Source organism: Aristolochia californica, unplaced genomic scaffold (genome assembly GCF_029961685.1).
Source record: "Aristolochia californica isolate CCGP_79_NKW_82.1479 unplaced genomic scaffold, dmAriCali1.0.hap1 SCAF_7, whole genome shotgun sequence".
NCBI classification, from domain to species: domain Eukaryota; kingdom Viridiplantae; phylum Streptophyta; class Magnoliopsida; order Piperales; family Aristolochiaceae; genus Aristolochia; species Aristolochia californica.
In genome coordinates, this window is record NW_027182268.1 from 6,995,876 (window position 1) to 7,012,472 (window position 16,597).

The 16,597-nt window shown below is 36.6% G+C and overlaps 2 protein-coding genes across 2 annotated transcripts; one reads left to right on the forward strand and one right to left on the reverse strand.

The window, feature by feature from the left end:
• Positions 1-675: 675 nt before the first annotated feature.
• Positions 676-3,670, reverse strand: LOC137936809 (short-chain dehydrogenase RED1-like). The gene is made up of 3 exons (XM_068781705.1): positions 3,146-3,670; positions 1,300-1,459; positions 676-1,143 (listed from the first exon to the last, which is right to left on the reverse strand). Exons 1-3 carry the CDS (start codon positions 3,480-3,482, stop codon positions 807-809), a joined length of 834 nt encoding a protein of 277 aa, XP_068637806.1. The 5' UTR covers positions 3,483-3,670; the 3' UTR covers positions 676-806.
• Positions 3,671-11,864: 8,194 nt separating this feature from the next.
• Positions 11,865-13,073, forward strand: LOC137937201 (uncharacterized). The gene has a single exon (XM_068782290.1). The coding sequence runs from the start codon at positions 11,865-11,867 to the stop codon at positions 13,071-13,073; it is 1,209 nt and encodes a 402-aa protein (XP_068638391.1).
• The last annotated feature ends 3,524 nt before the right edge of the window (positions 13,074-16,597 follow it).

Sequence of the window (16,597 nt, forward strand, 5' to 3'; positions counted from 1 at the left end):
AATCAAAGTTTATTTTATTTTATTTATTCAAATAAAATAAAAGAAATGAAATAAAAATTTAATCATTATTGTTTTAAAAAATAATTAATGAAAATAAGATAATGATCAAATTTTCTTTTTTCACTAACTATTTTTAGAAATAATCAACCCTCCGATCTGACTCATCTATTCCTTGAACCCAGTTGACATGTCAACTCATAGGTCAACTGATTATGAGCTAATTTAAGAGCTAGTTATTCTTTATTTTACAAACATTACAGATTATTCACGTTCCTTGCTTAAGGGTAGAGCCAGACTCGTTCAATCCCAGATTTTAAGGTAATCCGATACATTTCATATTTTAAGGCATCCGATACTTAAAAAAGAAAAAACCGATAAGCCCTCCTGTGCACATAACTCGTTTGTATTTCCCCCCCGTTAATTCTCACATTGAATTTTTCATCTTAAGCATTGGAGTTTTGCATGCAAGCAGCACCACAGGATTTCCCGATACACATCTCAATATGAAGCACAGAGGTAGCAATCAGAATCGTCCATAACATGTCCCAGAAACTTATTTTTACATACTCATAGTGTCCCTTAGTGATATTCATGACTGGCTGCTTCAAACAGGGCATAAGATCTTCATCTGCCAATTGTTGATGTTGAAGATTTGAACCAGAGCAGTTTCTTCACTTCAGGGAAGCAACAGCAATCACATCACAGTAAATCATAACACCACTCTTAAAAGTCAGTTCATCATGCTTGAGCAAGAGGAGCATTTTAGAATACAACAGGGAGACTGAATCAAACCACACAGAGTTTTCCTAAGCTTTCATCACCTTCTTAATATACCAATCTCTAATGCAAATTGGCATATGATATAGGATGGACATAATGAATGATAAGCGGCCGTATGAGAACCATGATGGGGGGTTTTTGTCCAGAACAGCAGCTACTGTTTTTTTGGCAAACTCTTCTGTTGGAGTAGTCTTAACGTTCTTTGACAACTCGGCTCTTGCACGAATGGCACCGGCAAATGGCTCAAACACCTTCCATTCTGGCATTTGGGCATATCTAGCAGCAGACGATTCTCCGATATTTGATTTGATTGAACCAGGAACCACATTGATAACATCTATCCCCAGAGGTTTAAGCTCCATTCTGCATTAGTGAATATACAGATCAGACATCTGACCATGAAAGAGAAAATGGCAGATCTGAAACTTCTAGAGGAAAAGAAAAAAGAAGGTTAAATTTCCTTCTTGGAAGTGCCAAGATGTGAGTGAGAGTTGGGATGGGTGGGATAGTATTAAAAACCTTAAGCTATCAGTCAATGCATGAAGAGCAGCTTTTGATGCAGCGTAAGTACCAGACCATGGTCCAGGCGCCAGAGCACCAATGCTTCCGACATTAACAATCTTACCCTTTTTTCTAATGGCCATGTAAGGAACTACAGCTTGTATCACCCTCATGGGACCTGTAATTAGTCTCAGAACACTATAAATCAAATGGCATTACTTTCAACATGTTATGAATTGACATGAATATATGTTCACTGATAATAAACTGCCATAATCAGTAGCATGGTGATGCAGGAGGCCTATGGGAAGTCAAGGAGAACACTTGATTATCATGGAATTCAAAGATTATAATCTGCTCTGGAACTAAAAACTGCTCTCCAATGGGGATAAAAAACCATCAATGTTTTGCAGAATCAACCACTGCACAGACAGTGGAAATAAGAGTTAAATGTATGTATTCCACAACCTAACACCATACCAACAAAAATCAACAAGTTTTGTGCTGAACCAGAACGCATTCTTTCAGCAGAGTAGATTTTGACCTCTGAGAGATTGGAAACTCGTTCTAACAGCATAAAGAATGAGCAAATAGTGTTTGAAGTTCCACCTTCTTGTTGGAGACATCTACCACAAGTGATTTCACTGTGCCATAAAATCATCTTAAATGATCGTTCACTTGGAACCATATTTTGAGATTGCAAAACCTTTTGTAATTCAATGTGCTTTTGCATCTATCTACTAGAAGAACCCTTGTTTGGTATCTTGTTGCAAGGTACAAACACCACAATTACTGAAGTTTCATATTTCAGTAGAAATATAAAAGCTCAGTCATGCCCATTGTTCTCAGAAAAGTCACTGACTTTACTGCCTCTTCTCTGTGAAGTTGGGTCAAAGGCCCCATCCCAAAATGACTAGTCAACTTAGATAGCTTCTTTCCCAACTAATAAACTCAAGATCTTTGTACTCATTAATCTATGTGAGATTATTTCTTACCCCTCATGTGTAGACCCTCTTTTTTAGCTCTGCATGTGGATACTTTAGGTAGAGGCCCACATATGAGTACCTGCTTTGATACCATGTGAAGTTGGGTCCAAGGCCCATCTCAAAATGACTAGCCAACCTCTACCCAAAAAAATTATCCACATGTAGAGCCCCAAAAGAAGGCTTACACGTGAGGGGAGTGTTAAAGAATAGTCTCATATGCATTAGTGATTACAAAGAACTTGAGTTTATTAGTTAGAAAAGAGGTGTCCTAAGTTGGCCTTAGACCCAACTTCACACTCTCATTTTGAGGTTTTTTTCTTTACCAAACATGCGGGCATGATTTTCCTGCAAATAACATCATTAGGCTACTAAAGATTCTTTTAAGACTGCCAATCTTTTCAACCAATGTACATACACTGCTATTTCTGTTTATGACCTGAAAAGTCAGCAGCGAAGTTGTAAGTTTTATGAACTAGACTTTATCTCAGCTTGTGTTAAAGATGTGAAGGAAATACCAGCACAGGCTCAAACAGGACATGCATTAGGCTGACTAGATAAAGAATATTGAGACAACACCAAGAACATACAAGCAGATTACTGAAAACACAGGCCAGATTTTCAATTTCATCAAACAAAATAGAGTACACTTCTGAATCCAGCTTACTGAACATAATAGAGTAGACTTTTGAATCGATAAAAAGAATTGAACAAGAAAAATAATTAGTAACTCATTCAACTCAAACAGCAAAATGGGTACAACTTACTGCAAAAAAAAAAAAAAAAAAAAAAAAAGAGAGAAAAATATCGACTCAACTTCAAAATAAGCAGGAAATAGGGAACTTTAATGATAAAATAGTACAAATGAGGAAAAAGAATACCATAAACATTTGTATTGAAGGTGCTCTGGAAGGCTGACAATGGGATTTCAGCGAGAGGTCCCACACAGTGAACTCCGGCGTTGTTAACCACAACATCAATCCTCCCAAATTCATCCATTATCCTGCTCATAACATTTTGGATACTATCTTCAGATAAAACGTCTAATTCCAGGCGAAGGAACCGCGAATCATTTTCTAGATCACCCATCGACTTCAACGATCGGCTAGTAGCCACCACCTTACATTTCTCTGTAGCGAAGGCTCGAGCAAGGGAGTTCCCGATGCCCCCTTCACTGCAGCCGGTAATAAGAACGACCGGTTCTAACAGAGCTGTCATCCCAACAGTTCTTTCACAGATTCCCCCGACAAAAAAATGGCACGAAGAAAAGAAATTTCCGCACTGATATCGCAAACTCCAATGCCTTCCGATCCGGATCCGGAGCAACACTTTCCGATCCGGAGCTACGAACTCACTTCACCTTTGACTGCTTAGCTGCCTCTGGAAACGCGTAAACGGAAAACCAGTATTAGTGTACTCAAACAATTCAAAAGTCTGGGAATACGGTGGGTTTTAAGTCAGATTTACGGAGATGGCACATGGAAGAGCCACGTGGAATAGCCACATGGAAGAGTTGGATTCAAGTCGAACCTGTAAGGATGAGAGATGGTGATTGTTTTTTTTTTGAGTTTGAGTTTTAAGGTTGACCTCGAATTAGTAGGTTTTTAAGGTTAATTATCACATTTAAATTTCATAGTTTAAGTATAAGAACATTTTTAATTGCACTTTTAGTATATTAAAGAGAAAATATGTAAAAATCTTACATGACTCTCACAATAGGAAGTCTCATAGAGATATAATTAATTTGGTAGAGTCTTACCTGAGTCTCACAAATGAGTCTTAATTAAAAGTATTTTAGTTATGTTAATTTTCTATTTATACACGATATTAAAATAGTTGAGTGGTTTATCGGAGTTAATATCTAGCTGACTTGGTACAATGATGAATGACGATCCTTTTGCATTACTGTTGCAAACCGAACAAGTGTATTACATAGAAGACCCAAAAAATGGTGGTTTGTGATGTGTAGTTCATAATGCAGTTATGAAGAATGTGTTTGATGTATTAGAGCAATAATTATCCACATTTGATGAAATGATTGCCTTCCAATAGGAGTTGTCGAATCCTAATCTCCATGTTGACCAAGTGGAAATTGATGTTGGCCAAATATTCTTCTGGATCGTATTGGTGTATCAGCGGTTGAGGATGAATATAATCAAGAGGATATAGACGAAGAAATAGAAGAGCTTGTCAAATAGGGAGAAGAAAGTGATAAAGATATATAATGTTGTTAGACGATAATAAATTTGAATATTTATTTCATGGGTCTACAATATTAGTTTTTGTAAAATAATTTATTTCAAACATCATTAATGTTATTTTTTTTAGAAATAACATTATTGATATTTAAAACTTACTCCATATACAAGTTTATGTGATACCATGCCTCCTCGTCCACTTAGGCTACCATCATTGAGTGAGTGAGTGTGTGTGTGTGTGTGGGGGGGGGGGGGGGGGGGAGTATGTAACTTATAGTTTGCCTACAATAATTTATTTTTATACATACATATATAGGGGGGTTAGTGTACAATATAAGTTCAGAGGGAACTGAAATACAATGAAAAGTACTTTCCTTGGGGAAAGTGAGATGGAATGTAAAGTACTTGTTTGTGTTAGTGTGCGCAATGGAAAGTGTAGTGTAAAATACTTGTTTATGTTAGTATGCGCAAAGGAAAGTGCAGTGTAAAGTATTTGTTAGTGTTAATGTGTACAATGGAAAGTGTGGTGTAAAGTGAATATAAATCATTTATTAAATAAAATATTTTGATATATCCGACTATCAGATAATTAAATTAATATTAGTAAATTAATATTAATATTATATCTGACTATAATATATTAAATATAATAATTAAACAAATGCTTACTTTTATATTATTAAAATTGTAATCAAATTTTAATTTTGTAATATCTAAGTATGAAATAATTATACAAATATCGTACTACACAAATATCATAATAATAAAAATAACAATAATACAAATATAACTCAATCATCTTCATAATATAAAAGAAATATATTTGTTCATACAAAAGTATAGCACAAAGAAACATATTTGGTCATACAAAAGTACAGAACAAAGAAATATATCTGTTCATACAAAAGCACAACATAATATTCAATAATTTTGCCACATCTGAATTGCTAAAACATCTCGATAATATGATGCTCTTGAAGATTGTACTGCAGACTCCTTCTGAGTACTTCTTTGAGTATCCACATCATCCTCAACATCATCACTACTATCATTGTCTTCAATTGACTTTCATTGTTATCTTCACAATGTTCTCCACCAGAATTATCACTTGAATCATCTTTTTCATCTTCAAATAAATCCATGTGATCTTTCATGCGTATATAATTATGCAATACACAATAGGCAATCACAATATCTTGAAATGAGCTTTTAAAGCCCCAAATGTATGCTCGATAGTGTTCCGTAAAGATGAGTGTCTTCGGTTAAATAATTATCTTTCATCTGTAGGAGTATTATTCCCAAACTCTTGCAATTGATAACGAATACCTCGATAGGGAGTCAAGAACCCAGGTAGATTTGCATATCCAACATCTACCAAATAATATTTGCCTACAATAAAATATATATCTATTATAATCTAAATATATATATAAATTTAAATAGACTATATAGAGAGAAGCGATATTTACCTTCAGAAACATAAAGTTTATCTCGCCTGGTTAATGCTGACTTCAATACACGTGAATCGGCTGCTGATCCCTCCCATCCAGCAAGTATATATATGAATTGCATATCAAATGTACATGTTGCCATTACGTTTTGTGAGAAAAACCCTTCCTGTTCCAGAATCTTGCTTGTTGATCAAATGGGATATGTGCTTTAATATGAGTACCATCGATGACACCAATACAATCCTAATAAAAAAATCATTAATACAAATATATATTTTTACAATAACTGAAAATTATTCATCAAATGACTTTATATTTACCTTAAAATATGGATAATAGATATCACTGTTCAAGATCTTTGCATGAGTACGTCTTGAAGGTCGCTTGATGTAATCAGATTGTAGTCTGATAATAGTTTTTAACACCTTGTTAAAATACTTACTAATTGTCCAATTTGATCTTTCAAACATCTCTGAGGTGACACTGTAAGATTGTTGTTGACCAACAATGATACAAAAATATGCAAGCTGTTCTTCCACAGATATTGTCCTTGTATCAAATAAAAGTCCTCTACTTTTCAAGATTCCAGCCAACTAGAGAAAAATAGTTTGATTCATCCTATACACTTTTCAAAATTTAATAGGCAATCTTTCTAATGCTTTCTTTAAATATCGTGGACCACCCATATGATAAGAACGTTGTACTTGCCTATTACAATCGTTTAAGTATGAATGAACAAGGACAAATATAACTGTATAAGCTCCAATACAAATATATATTTTCTCCCTATTTGGTAGATTATCCATGGGTACCTGCAATACTAGACATTGAATAATGAAAATATGGTTCAAACACATTCAATAATACACATTCATAATTGACCAGAAATACTCAATAATTAATGTCATTCATACAAAACCAAATGTGTCTCATAAATATAGGTTAAAACTGTCAACATCTATATAAGTCTATTACATTGAATTGAATTTAGCCATCAACCACTTATACTGATCTTCTGGTTTCATCTTCATAAACATATCCTTCTTAGCTTTGGTGTCAAGCAACTCCATGGCATAATATTTGACTTCTATGGGCAAGTTAGGTAATGCCTTGAGTGCTTCGAAACATGGAGGTTCTGCGAGGGGAGTAAAGATGTCTTTAAGGTTGATGACATATTGTTAATAGCCTCAACGATCCTGTTAGCATTTTCAACTAATGGTTCGGATCTCTTCCTACGCCGAGTAAAAGAAGTTTTATCCCCATCATTGCTTTGTACTTTACTTTTCGGAGGAGCATCACTTAGAGAGTCTATAATGTTGGGTGTTGGGATCTCCCTGACTGCATCATCTTCATCGATGTCATCAATCATTGTCCCTTTTCCAAAAGTCGAAAGGTTATCATCTGACTCCACGCTTGTGTGACTCGCTTTCCCCGCAGCCATAGTGTTTCCAACCACAATAGCCAATTTTTCATAGAGCGGACAACCTTCCTATCTATACTTGTCGGCTTCTCTATGCGTCTGCATGAAAAGTTATCGTTTAAAATACTAAAAAACATGATTAATAAAGCAAAAAACATAACATTCTATGTTACAGTTACAAACCTTTATATAGTCTTGCCACACTGTCTTACTAGCAGTGACTTTCTAGGTTGTTGGATCCCACCTAAAGCCACTAGTGTTTAGGCATGTACTCACAACCATATACATTCTTTTCCAAGTCCTCACGCGGTTTTTCAACTGTTCTACTATTTTTTGGTTTGCTCCATCCATATTGAACATACTGACACAATCGTTGAAAACTTCGTGTTTCCAAACTCCATTGGTTAATTTGTCACCCATATTGACTTGCTCAATGAGCAAATCAAGCATTTTACAGTCTTCGTCAGACATCCATGTGTCGTATGACCTCTTTGTAGTGCTATCCATAATGTCTTTACCTTTTCTCCTTCCAGCCATCTAAAACTTTTAACAAGTAGACAATGAAACATAAAGCTTACGAAAGAGCCAGAAACTTCACACATCAATAACAATTTCCATTACCTTGTTATTTTTATTTCCCAATGTCCAAACTCCCCTAGGACAAACAAAGTCCATGTGGGAATGAAGTCACAAGCAAACAGTTCATATACAAAGTTAAAGCCTTCATACATAAAAGGATAAGAAACTTACCAGAAGAGCATCACTGATTCACACAACATAGTTGTTGGAGCCATATGTCCCTAATAAGCCATTTTTTTCTTTTTAATATAATTGGTGATATGAACTCACACTAGTTGCCAAGGAACTAATTGACTAGATAGACTAGTTTGTGCACTTATCAATTTATTTTTTCTGAATCAATTTTAATAGGAGTCAGCAGGCAATATGTGTTAAAAAAAAATGTCTTGTCCAATGAGGACCCTAGGAAGATACACACCTATGGCCTGAGGATTGAATTTATTCTATTAGGGACCTAATTTATGAACAAATCCAAAAATCCAATTGATAACTTTGTTTATTATCACGTGTCTTTGCATCAACATCTACTCCCTCTCCTTTTCTGTCCAAAATAGGAATTGAAAAACAATGTTTGAACTCGAACAATGAGAAAAATGAGCAAAGTGCCCCTCTTCTAGCCCCATGTTTTATTCTCTCATGTGGGGAATCATATTATTAATTATATGATCTTCCTCTGACGCTCAAACACGAAATTTTTCTGAATGCAGAGCATGACATTGTTAACCAACGCGAAATATTTCTGATGCGAGATGTCTGAGAGAAAACTCCAATACTTCAAGATAAACAAAAAGAAAAAGAAAAAACAGATGCAAATAACTTCATAAATACCTCGAATCGAGCCGGAGAGGTTGCAGAGAGGGGAGACGTCGGTGCTGAGGACGACGAGAGGAAGAGAATCAAGCACCGCACCGGGGAGAGGTCGTAGAGGGGGAGATTGAAATCGCCGACGGTCGCGAGCGAGGAAGGAAATCGGAGAGGTTGCATAGAGAGGGGAGAGCTCTCACCGAAGGTCGACGGAGCTGGGGACAACGAGAGTAGCGTCGAAGATAAGGTCGTAGGGCGATTGAAATCGCCGAAGACAAGCGAGTGCGGGAGAAATTTTTTTTCTCCTAAACCCTCATTCGACAGACGCTCCTCCCCGATAGCGAGATGTATTTGAGCTATGGTAAGTGAAATCCGAGCTCGAACCCTCAGATTTCACTTAGCATCGTTTTAAACCTGAAATGGGGGAAAACGAAATACAACTGTATTTCACTTTCCCACGTCACACTGAGTGCACTAACGGGTTTCGGCCCACTTTCCCCAACATAAGTGAAATACACTTCACTTACTGAGCACACTAACAGGCCCATATATATATATACACACACACACACATCCACACCATTGCCTTCTTCATCATCTCCATCCATTTCTTCATAGATGAGGCGATCACGAGGCCCGAGCAAGGGCCTTAGAGTTGATGTTATGATAAATGACCTCAACAAGATGATCCTGATGGATTTTAAAGATTTGCATAGGAAGTCATCAGGACCCTTTAGTCTACTTTTACTCATTGGGTGGGTCATATAGTAAGGGCAAATATGGAGGTAAAGGTGGAAAATTTTAAAGCCCACACCGAAGATTAGATAGTTTGTGCGTATCCTTATATTGAAGTGTTACAAATTACTCAATTAAATGTTCCTTTTATTTTTTTTCCCAGCCTACAATATTAAATTTGATAACATTTTGTGTTATAGGATAAGTTTAATGTTGATATGAATAGTAAATGTGGAACGAATTGTCGGACAATCTATTTTGGGTGTTGCATTTTTACAGCACTAGATTACAATGCATGCCTGGTATAGAGAGCATGACAGTTACAGAGGGGTTTATCTCGAGGACTAGTTGTGGTTATGTGTGAATGTGTTTCAAGGGGAGAGGTCCAAGGTGATTAGATATTTAGAAATTGTGTTATAAAATTTTAATTATTTTTTATTTTACTCATGTCTAATTTCCATTTGCAAAGACATTCTTGAGTAAATGTCGAAAACATTAGCAAACAAAATGTTTGATATGCTACGGCGTTGAAGTCTTTTATGTGTATCAAAGAGGAGACTGCATGTATTTAACTTGGAGTATATTTTTATTCAAATATACTACGAATGTAAAATATTTATATGCACGTATGTATCCTTCTAAATGTGTAGGGTATAAATTGTTTTGGTATTGAGCAATTAGGGATTACTCATTAGTTTGAGTACGAGTGTCCTAATAGTTGTAAAGAACTATATATAAATATAAATTTTTATAAATAATAAAATTTTAAAATAAAAATAACTATAATTGATTTATGTTATTTTTCACATAAGGAGATGCAACAATTGGTAGGAGAGGCACATGAGGTTGGTGTTGTCAGAGTTAGGTGGTTCTGTTCCACCTGGGTTAGGTTCCGTTCACCCCTGGTCCACCCGGGTTATGTACTTGGCTTTTCGCACTTAAAAGACCGGTCTTTTGGGTTGTATTGGCTAGGCGTTTGACATGGTATCAGAGTAGGACACCACGTTCCGTGTTCGATTCCCGACGGAAGTGGTAAGGGACGGGAACGGTGGGTGTCAGAGCTAGGTGGTTCCGATCCACCTGAGTTATGTTTCGTCCACCCCTGGTTCACCTGGGTTAGGTACTTGACTTTCTGCACTTAAAAGACCAGTCTTTTGGGTTGTATTGGCTAGGCGTTTGACAGGTGTGCTAGTTGATGACAGATGGCCCGACCATCTGTTTATCAATCATCTATATGTATAGAGGAGTTGTAGGAAACTAAAGAGGTCTTGTCCCAAACTCAAGAGCAATTGAGAAACGTCATAGTGAGGAGTCTGAGCATCATTCTACCAACTAAAGTTTCACCGAGAGAAGGTTCATTTAGTGATATTTTAACTTTTGTAAGGGAAAAAATCGCTATCAAAAGTCTAATGTCTTATAGTGGCTTAACATATTCTTCTCCAATATTTTGATTAGAGAAAGGATCATAGAAAAATTAAAAAATCATTAATATTATTTCATGTTCATTTAATCTAATATTTAGTCAACTATTTAGTATGTTTAATTTATTTAAAATAAAAATAATTGTTATTACCAACCTCTCATCCCCCAAATGACTTGGTCCCAAAGCTCACACGAATAAGAAACTATTTAGACTCCATATAACATTCCTTCTACTACTATTTTTACATATTTATTTAACCAAACCGATTTAAATTGTATTATTTTCCAAAAATTAAAATAATAATAATAATATTATTATTATTAATATCGTCATCATTTGTCGTTATCTCGAAACACATTCGTATCTATGACTCTTCCAATCAAAAAGGAGCATTGACATGATAACGTTCCAAAACTCGTGGAACAGCAAATTCCGTCTGCTCCAGCGAATCAAAACTAAGTAGATTCCACGTAACGTTCTTTTTCAGTAACTTTATTTAACTTATTACTTACCAAACTTAATCCACGGAGTAGGCTTCCTTCTTGGGACTTCTCTCCCTCGAGTCCTCTTCCACAAGTAAAATAAAATTTTGATCCAATTAAAGCTTATGACCTCTAAATTGCAGGAGATTCATGGAAATCTCTTCCTTCTCCTTTTAATGTCACAAATTTAGGATTAGTAGCTGCGGCTGCCCGCGTTCTCCCAATCTTCTCAAATCTCAAGAATCTTCTCTCTCTGCGAGCAGTATTATTGCTTGGCTCTGCGCATGCCAGAGTGTCTACAGCATGCGCCCACTGCCCCGAGGCCAGCCCCATCTGGCTTCCCCAACTCCCCGGCACTCGTCTTTTCCTATTTTCCGCCCCTCTGTGTTTTTTTTTTTTCTCTTATTTTGTGTGTGTTCTGAGTTCTCTCGTTTGCGCTGCTGCTGGCTCTTCCGTTTTCTTTCTCGAATAGAGCGGTAGCGTCGTTGGTATTTTTTTGGAGTGGAGAATGGATGGGGAGGGGGAAGTGGACAGGCATCGGTCCGGAGCGGCGTCGTTCGCGTCGCTACTATTGAGTGAGGAAAAACGTCGAACATCTTTAATGCAATCGGTTTTTGAGGCTCCGGCGGTGGCTTCGGCCTTGCCGTCTAAGATGGGGGTCGGAGAGTGCCGCTCCTGTTCTGTAACGGATGTTTTTGACCGGCCGTTGAGTTATTGCTGCGATGTATCTCCGTCTTGTGCGCCTCCGTCTGTGACCGGGGACGCGGGTAATGATGGAGGGAAGAAGAAAGAAGAAGAAAGGAGAGAGGATAGAACGGAAGAGGAAGAAGAGAGGGAAAAGCTGTTATCTATATCGTCTAATGTGGATGATGATAATGAGGAGGAAGAAGGAGGAGGAGGAGAAGAAAAGGAAGAACAAGAAGAAGAGGAGGAGGAGAAAGAAGAAGTGGTGGAACAGGAGGAAGCAATACATGGATCGCACATACGACGATACCAGAGGCGGTTGTCGATTAGGGAGGTCCGGCACTTTCCACCGCCGATCCCTTTGTTGGCCCAGACGGGAAATTTGCAGTGCCACATGCCATGGATTCTTAAACGATCTTACAAGAAGGATGGCCGGCTGGTTCTCCGGGAAGTGAAGGTGAAGCACCATGAATTCTTCAGGGCGCATCGATCCAATGGCCGCCTCACCCTCCAAGTCGTCCACTTTGAAGATTCTTCCCGTGCACACCTAGATCAACATCGACACGAAGAAGAGGAAGAAGAAGAAGAAGAAGAAAAAGAAAAAGAAGAAGAAGGCGAAGAAGGAGAAGAAGGGACTGAGGCCGATCCACCACCGTCACCGGCATCTCCACGGTCATCTTCCTCCACCATATCACCGCCACCACCGGCTTCTTCCACCTCAACGTCTGATCAGGACGAGAAAGGTTTACATGAAATCAATCCACAGGCACCAGCGTCAGTCTCACCATCTACTCCCTCTTCATCGTCGCCTTTCTTCTCATCGGATTCACAATCAACGCTGTCCTCGTCCTCATCTTGTAACGATGAGAATGATAATGAAGGTAACGACGTCGAGAGTTCTATCAAGCCAGACAGGACTGCGACTCTCTGTATCGAAGAGAACATGAATGCGTCAATGGGGATCGTAGGCGGGTGCTTTGCAAATTCTCTGGTTCAAATGCCGATACCCACGATTAGACCAGTTATAAGTTAGATGAGTTTCAGGGAAGAAGATAGGTGCTCGCTTCCATGTTTGTCTTTCTTCATGAGAAAAACAAGACGAACAAGGAGAAAGTTTTGTTCTGGTTTTTGGATTTTTGTTTTTTCTTTCTTTTTTACAACATTAGATGGTAGAAACGACAATAGGAGTGGCAGAGATTCTTGTTACAGTAGCTAGAGTTATTTTCTCTGTTGATTCATATCTTGCATCTCTGCTAGAACTGGGTCTGTTTTTTTTTATATATATGTATGTAAATAAAAAAAAATCGACGTTAACATTGAAGTTTCAAAGACATCCATCAACCGAAAACTGATTCAAAATCTTTCAAAGCTTCAATTTGAGTTTCATCTTGTTCTTCCCTCTCCCTCCTCTGAAGCTACATTCTTCAATCACACATTTTCTTTACGATTTTGTGTTTCTTCATCAAACATGAGGTTATTAATCTGTTTTTTGTTTATGTAGCAAACAATAAAATCTCTGACCATTAAATTAACAATTTCTAGCTTCAGCCATCTTAGTCCCCCAGATTTGATCTGCCAGAAAAAAGGTCTGAAACTTTATTATCTTCTGCGTCTCCCAGATATGATTCTAATTTCTAACTCTATTCAGGTTCAAATTTCAAAAAATCCCATGCAAAGCAATCACATCATTCTTCATTCTCGTGGGTCAATGCTTCATCAATTCACACATAGTAACATTCAGAAGAAAAAACTAAATTTTAACTGATATTCCTTCAAAACCAGACAAACTCGACCCAGAACGCCAATTCACATTTCTTTAAATGAAATATCTGGAAGACAGCCGAGAGGCGGGTGTCTCAGTGTAGCACTTCCCAAGGAGCGACTCCCATAAATGAGCCCCTTCCAGTTTCCTCTCACGGATGCAACTGTCTGCGCCACGATGGGCCGGTCAGATGTCAACGCAGTAAAAATCCAGTCACGAAACGACATCAACAGCAAGGTGGCGTTCGCCTGAGAACGGGGAGCCGGCAGGCGGCCAGGTAGATTGCTTTGAGCCTTTGACACCGACTGCTTGTTCATGGAGGTCTGTGTGGACGATCATGTGGACGGTGGGGAGGACAAGTGTAAGGTGGAAGATGGGAGGAGTGGTGGAACGGGGTGGGTGGAAAGATGGCCGGACGGATCGGAAGAAAAATCTGAGAGGAGATACCTACCCAGAAACTGCAGAACGTGAGTCGTGCTTGAGGAAAATTTCAGATAATTACCACGACTTGGGTGTTGTTTCCATAGGATTTGAATGCATGAGGCGAAAGTGATAACGCAAATGGATATATGCGTCGTTGAGAATTAATGGAAGAAGGTGGATTGCAGAAGAATTCCTCTGTGACATGAAACGCGCAGATTTTAGAAGAACATCTCTGCACTATGAAAGCAGAGATGGCGAGGAGACCGCTAAAACCTAAAATCTTCTATAATATGAAATTATTCCCCATAGTAATATGACCAAAATGGTTAATTAAAAAAAAAAAAAAACTCCACCTTATTTTTTAGTGAATTTTGCTAACGAATTTTTCTTAAATTTAGTGTGGGCAAAAGCCTATTTTCTTGTAGTAAATCAACAATTCAGGTTAGGGTTAGACTTACCTCATGGATTCGGAGCGAATATCTCAATTACTAATTTTCAATTCAGTTAATTTAGATTTTTAAGTGCGAGAGTAAAAGTCCATTTTCTTGTAGTAAATCAATAATTCGGGTTAGGGTTAGATGTTATGGTCCTGGGTTAAGTACCTATGCATTCCGCTTCTAACAGGCTAGTTTTTTGGATAGCATTGGCTAGGTGCTTAACATTAGACTTATCTCATCGATTTTGGGTGAATATCTCGATTACTAATTTTTAATTCAATCAATTTAGATTTTTAAGTGTGCTGATAGAAGGCCATTTTCTTGTAGTAAATCGACAATTCAGGTTAGCGTGGGCAGAAGTCCATTTTCTTGTAGTAAATCAACAATTCGAGTTAGGGTTAGACTTACCTCATTGATTCTAGGCAAATCTTTCGATTACTAATTTTCAATTCAATCAATTTAGATTTTTTTAAATACTCAAATACCATGACAAACAAATAAATTAATAAGACAAGATTGTCCTGAACTATAATTTACGATTTTAAATATTTTTTAAATGAAAGTTTTTATGTAATTTACAAGAATTCTTGATAATATAAAATTATCAACAAAAATAAAAATAATTATTGATAATAATTTATAAGGAAGTGAATAAATGATTTTTTAACTAATAATTTTTTAAAAAATTAAAAAAAATTATAATTAATGGAGCTTTAGATATTTTAATTAATAAGGTCATTTAGGCATTTTGATTGTTAAAGGAAAATTGTTAATACATTGCATTAAAGACACTACAAGAAAATAACTTTCCTCTAATAATATTTTTTTGTGACCACCACTCTCTAATAATTTGAGGAATTTGGTTTAAATTATTAGTGAAAATTAAATAAAATTTCAGAGTTGAAAATCCTTATATTTATTTTCTTGAGGTGAAGATGTGATTATTTTATTTATTTAATATACAATAGATAATAACTAATTAAATTTTAAAATGGATGTTACAATTTTATCCTTGTACTCAATTCTCAGGAAAATAATAAACTTCAACTTCCTTTCCATCGATGAAAAGTTTAAAGAAAAGAGAGGGCAAGTAGTTCTCCTCCTCTTTCGATAGAGAGAAGGGCGAAAAGTGGAAAAAAATTTGATGGCTTTTAATGTAGGTCTTGAACGTGTGATACATAGTTATTCAAATCATAATTTTTTGCAAGGGTATTTTGGTCATTTTATAATAAGAATGAGCTTATACAAGCATTTAGTATTTTGTGATATTTAAAAAAAATACTAAATGCTTTATTTAAAAAAAATACAAACACTTTTTATAAAAAATAAATACTTTATTTATTTGAATAATATTTTATTTCATTATATTTATTTCTATTTTATCATTAGAAATAATAAAATAAAAATATCAAAACTAATATAATATATATGAGATATAAATATATGTATAATAACAATAAATCACATTTAAAGTCATTTAATTGAGATTTAACCATGGTATTATGACTCGATAACTCGTAACTCAGTCAAGTTGACTCCTATTTGAGTCTGAGCGGGTTGGTTTAGAGTGGCCCGATTCCCTTGAGTTAGAGTCGAGTCCACCTAAGCTTCATTTTTTTCCAATTTAGATAATACGTTTTTATTAAACTTAGAATTGATCATGTTGATCAAGGGCTGAAATTTCATCGATGAACCCATCTTGATGGCGGAGCTTCATCGTGTTAGCGGAGTTTGCGGAGCCGAGGAAGCGGATCAGGATTGGAAAATCCGAGAAGGCATTCCTTTGGCCCTCAATTGTGGCTTAGAGCGAGACAGCGAGTAGATGAGACTTCAGAGCCAAGAAGACTGAGCGATGAGACTGGAGGCGGTCTGGCCCCTGAAAAGTTAGGGTTTCCTTTTCGTCATTTCTGATCTTTATTCTAGGTATTGTTTCGT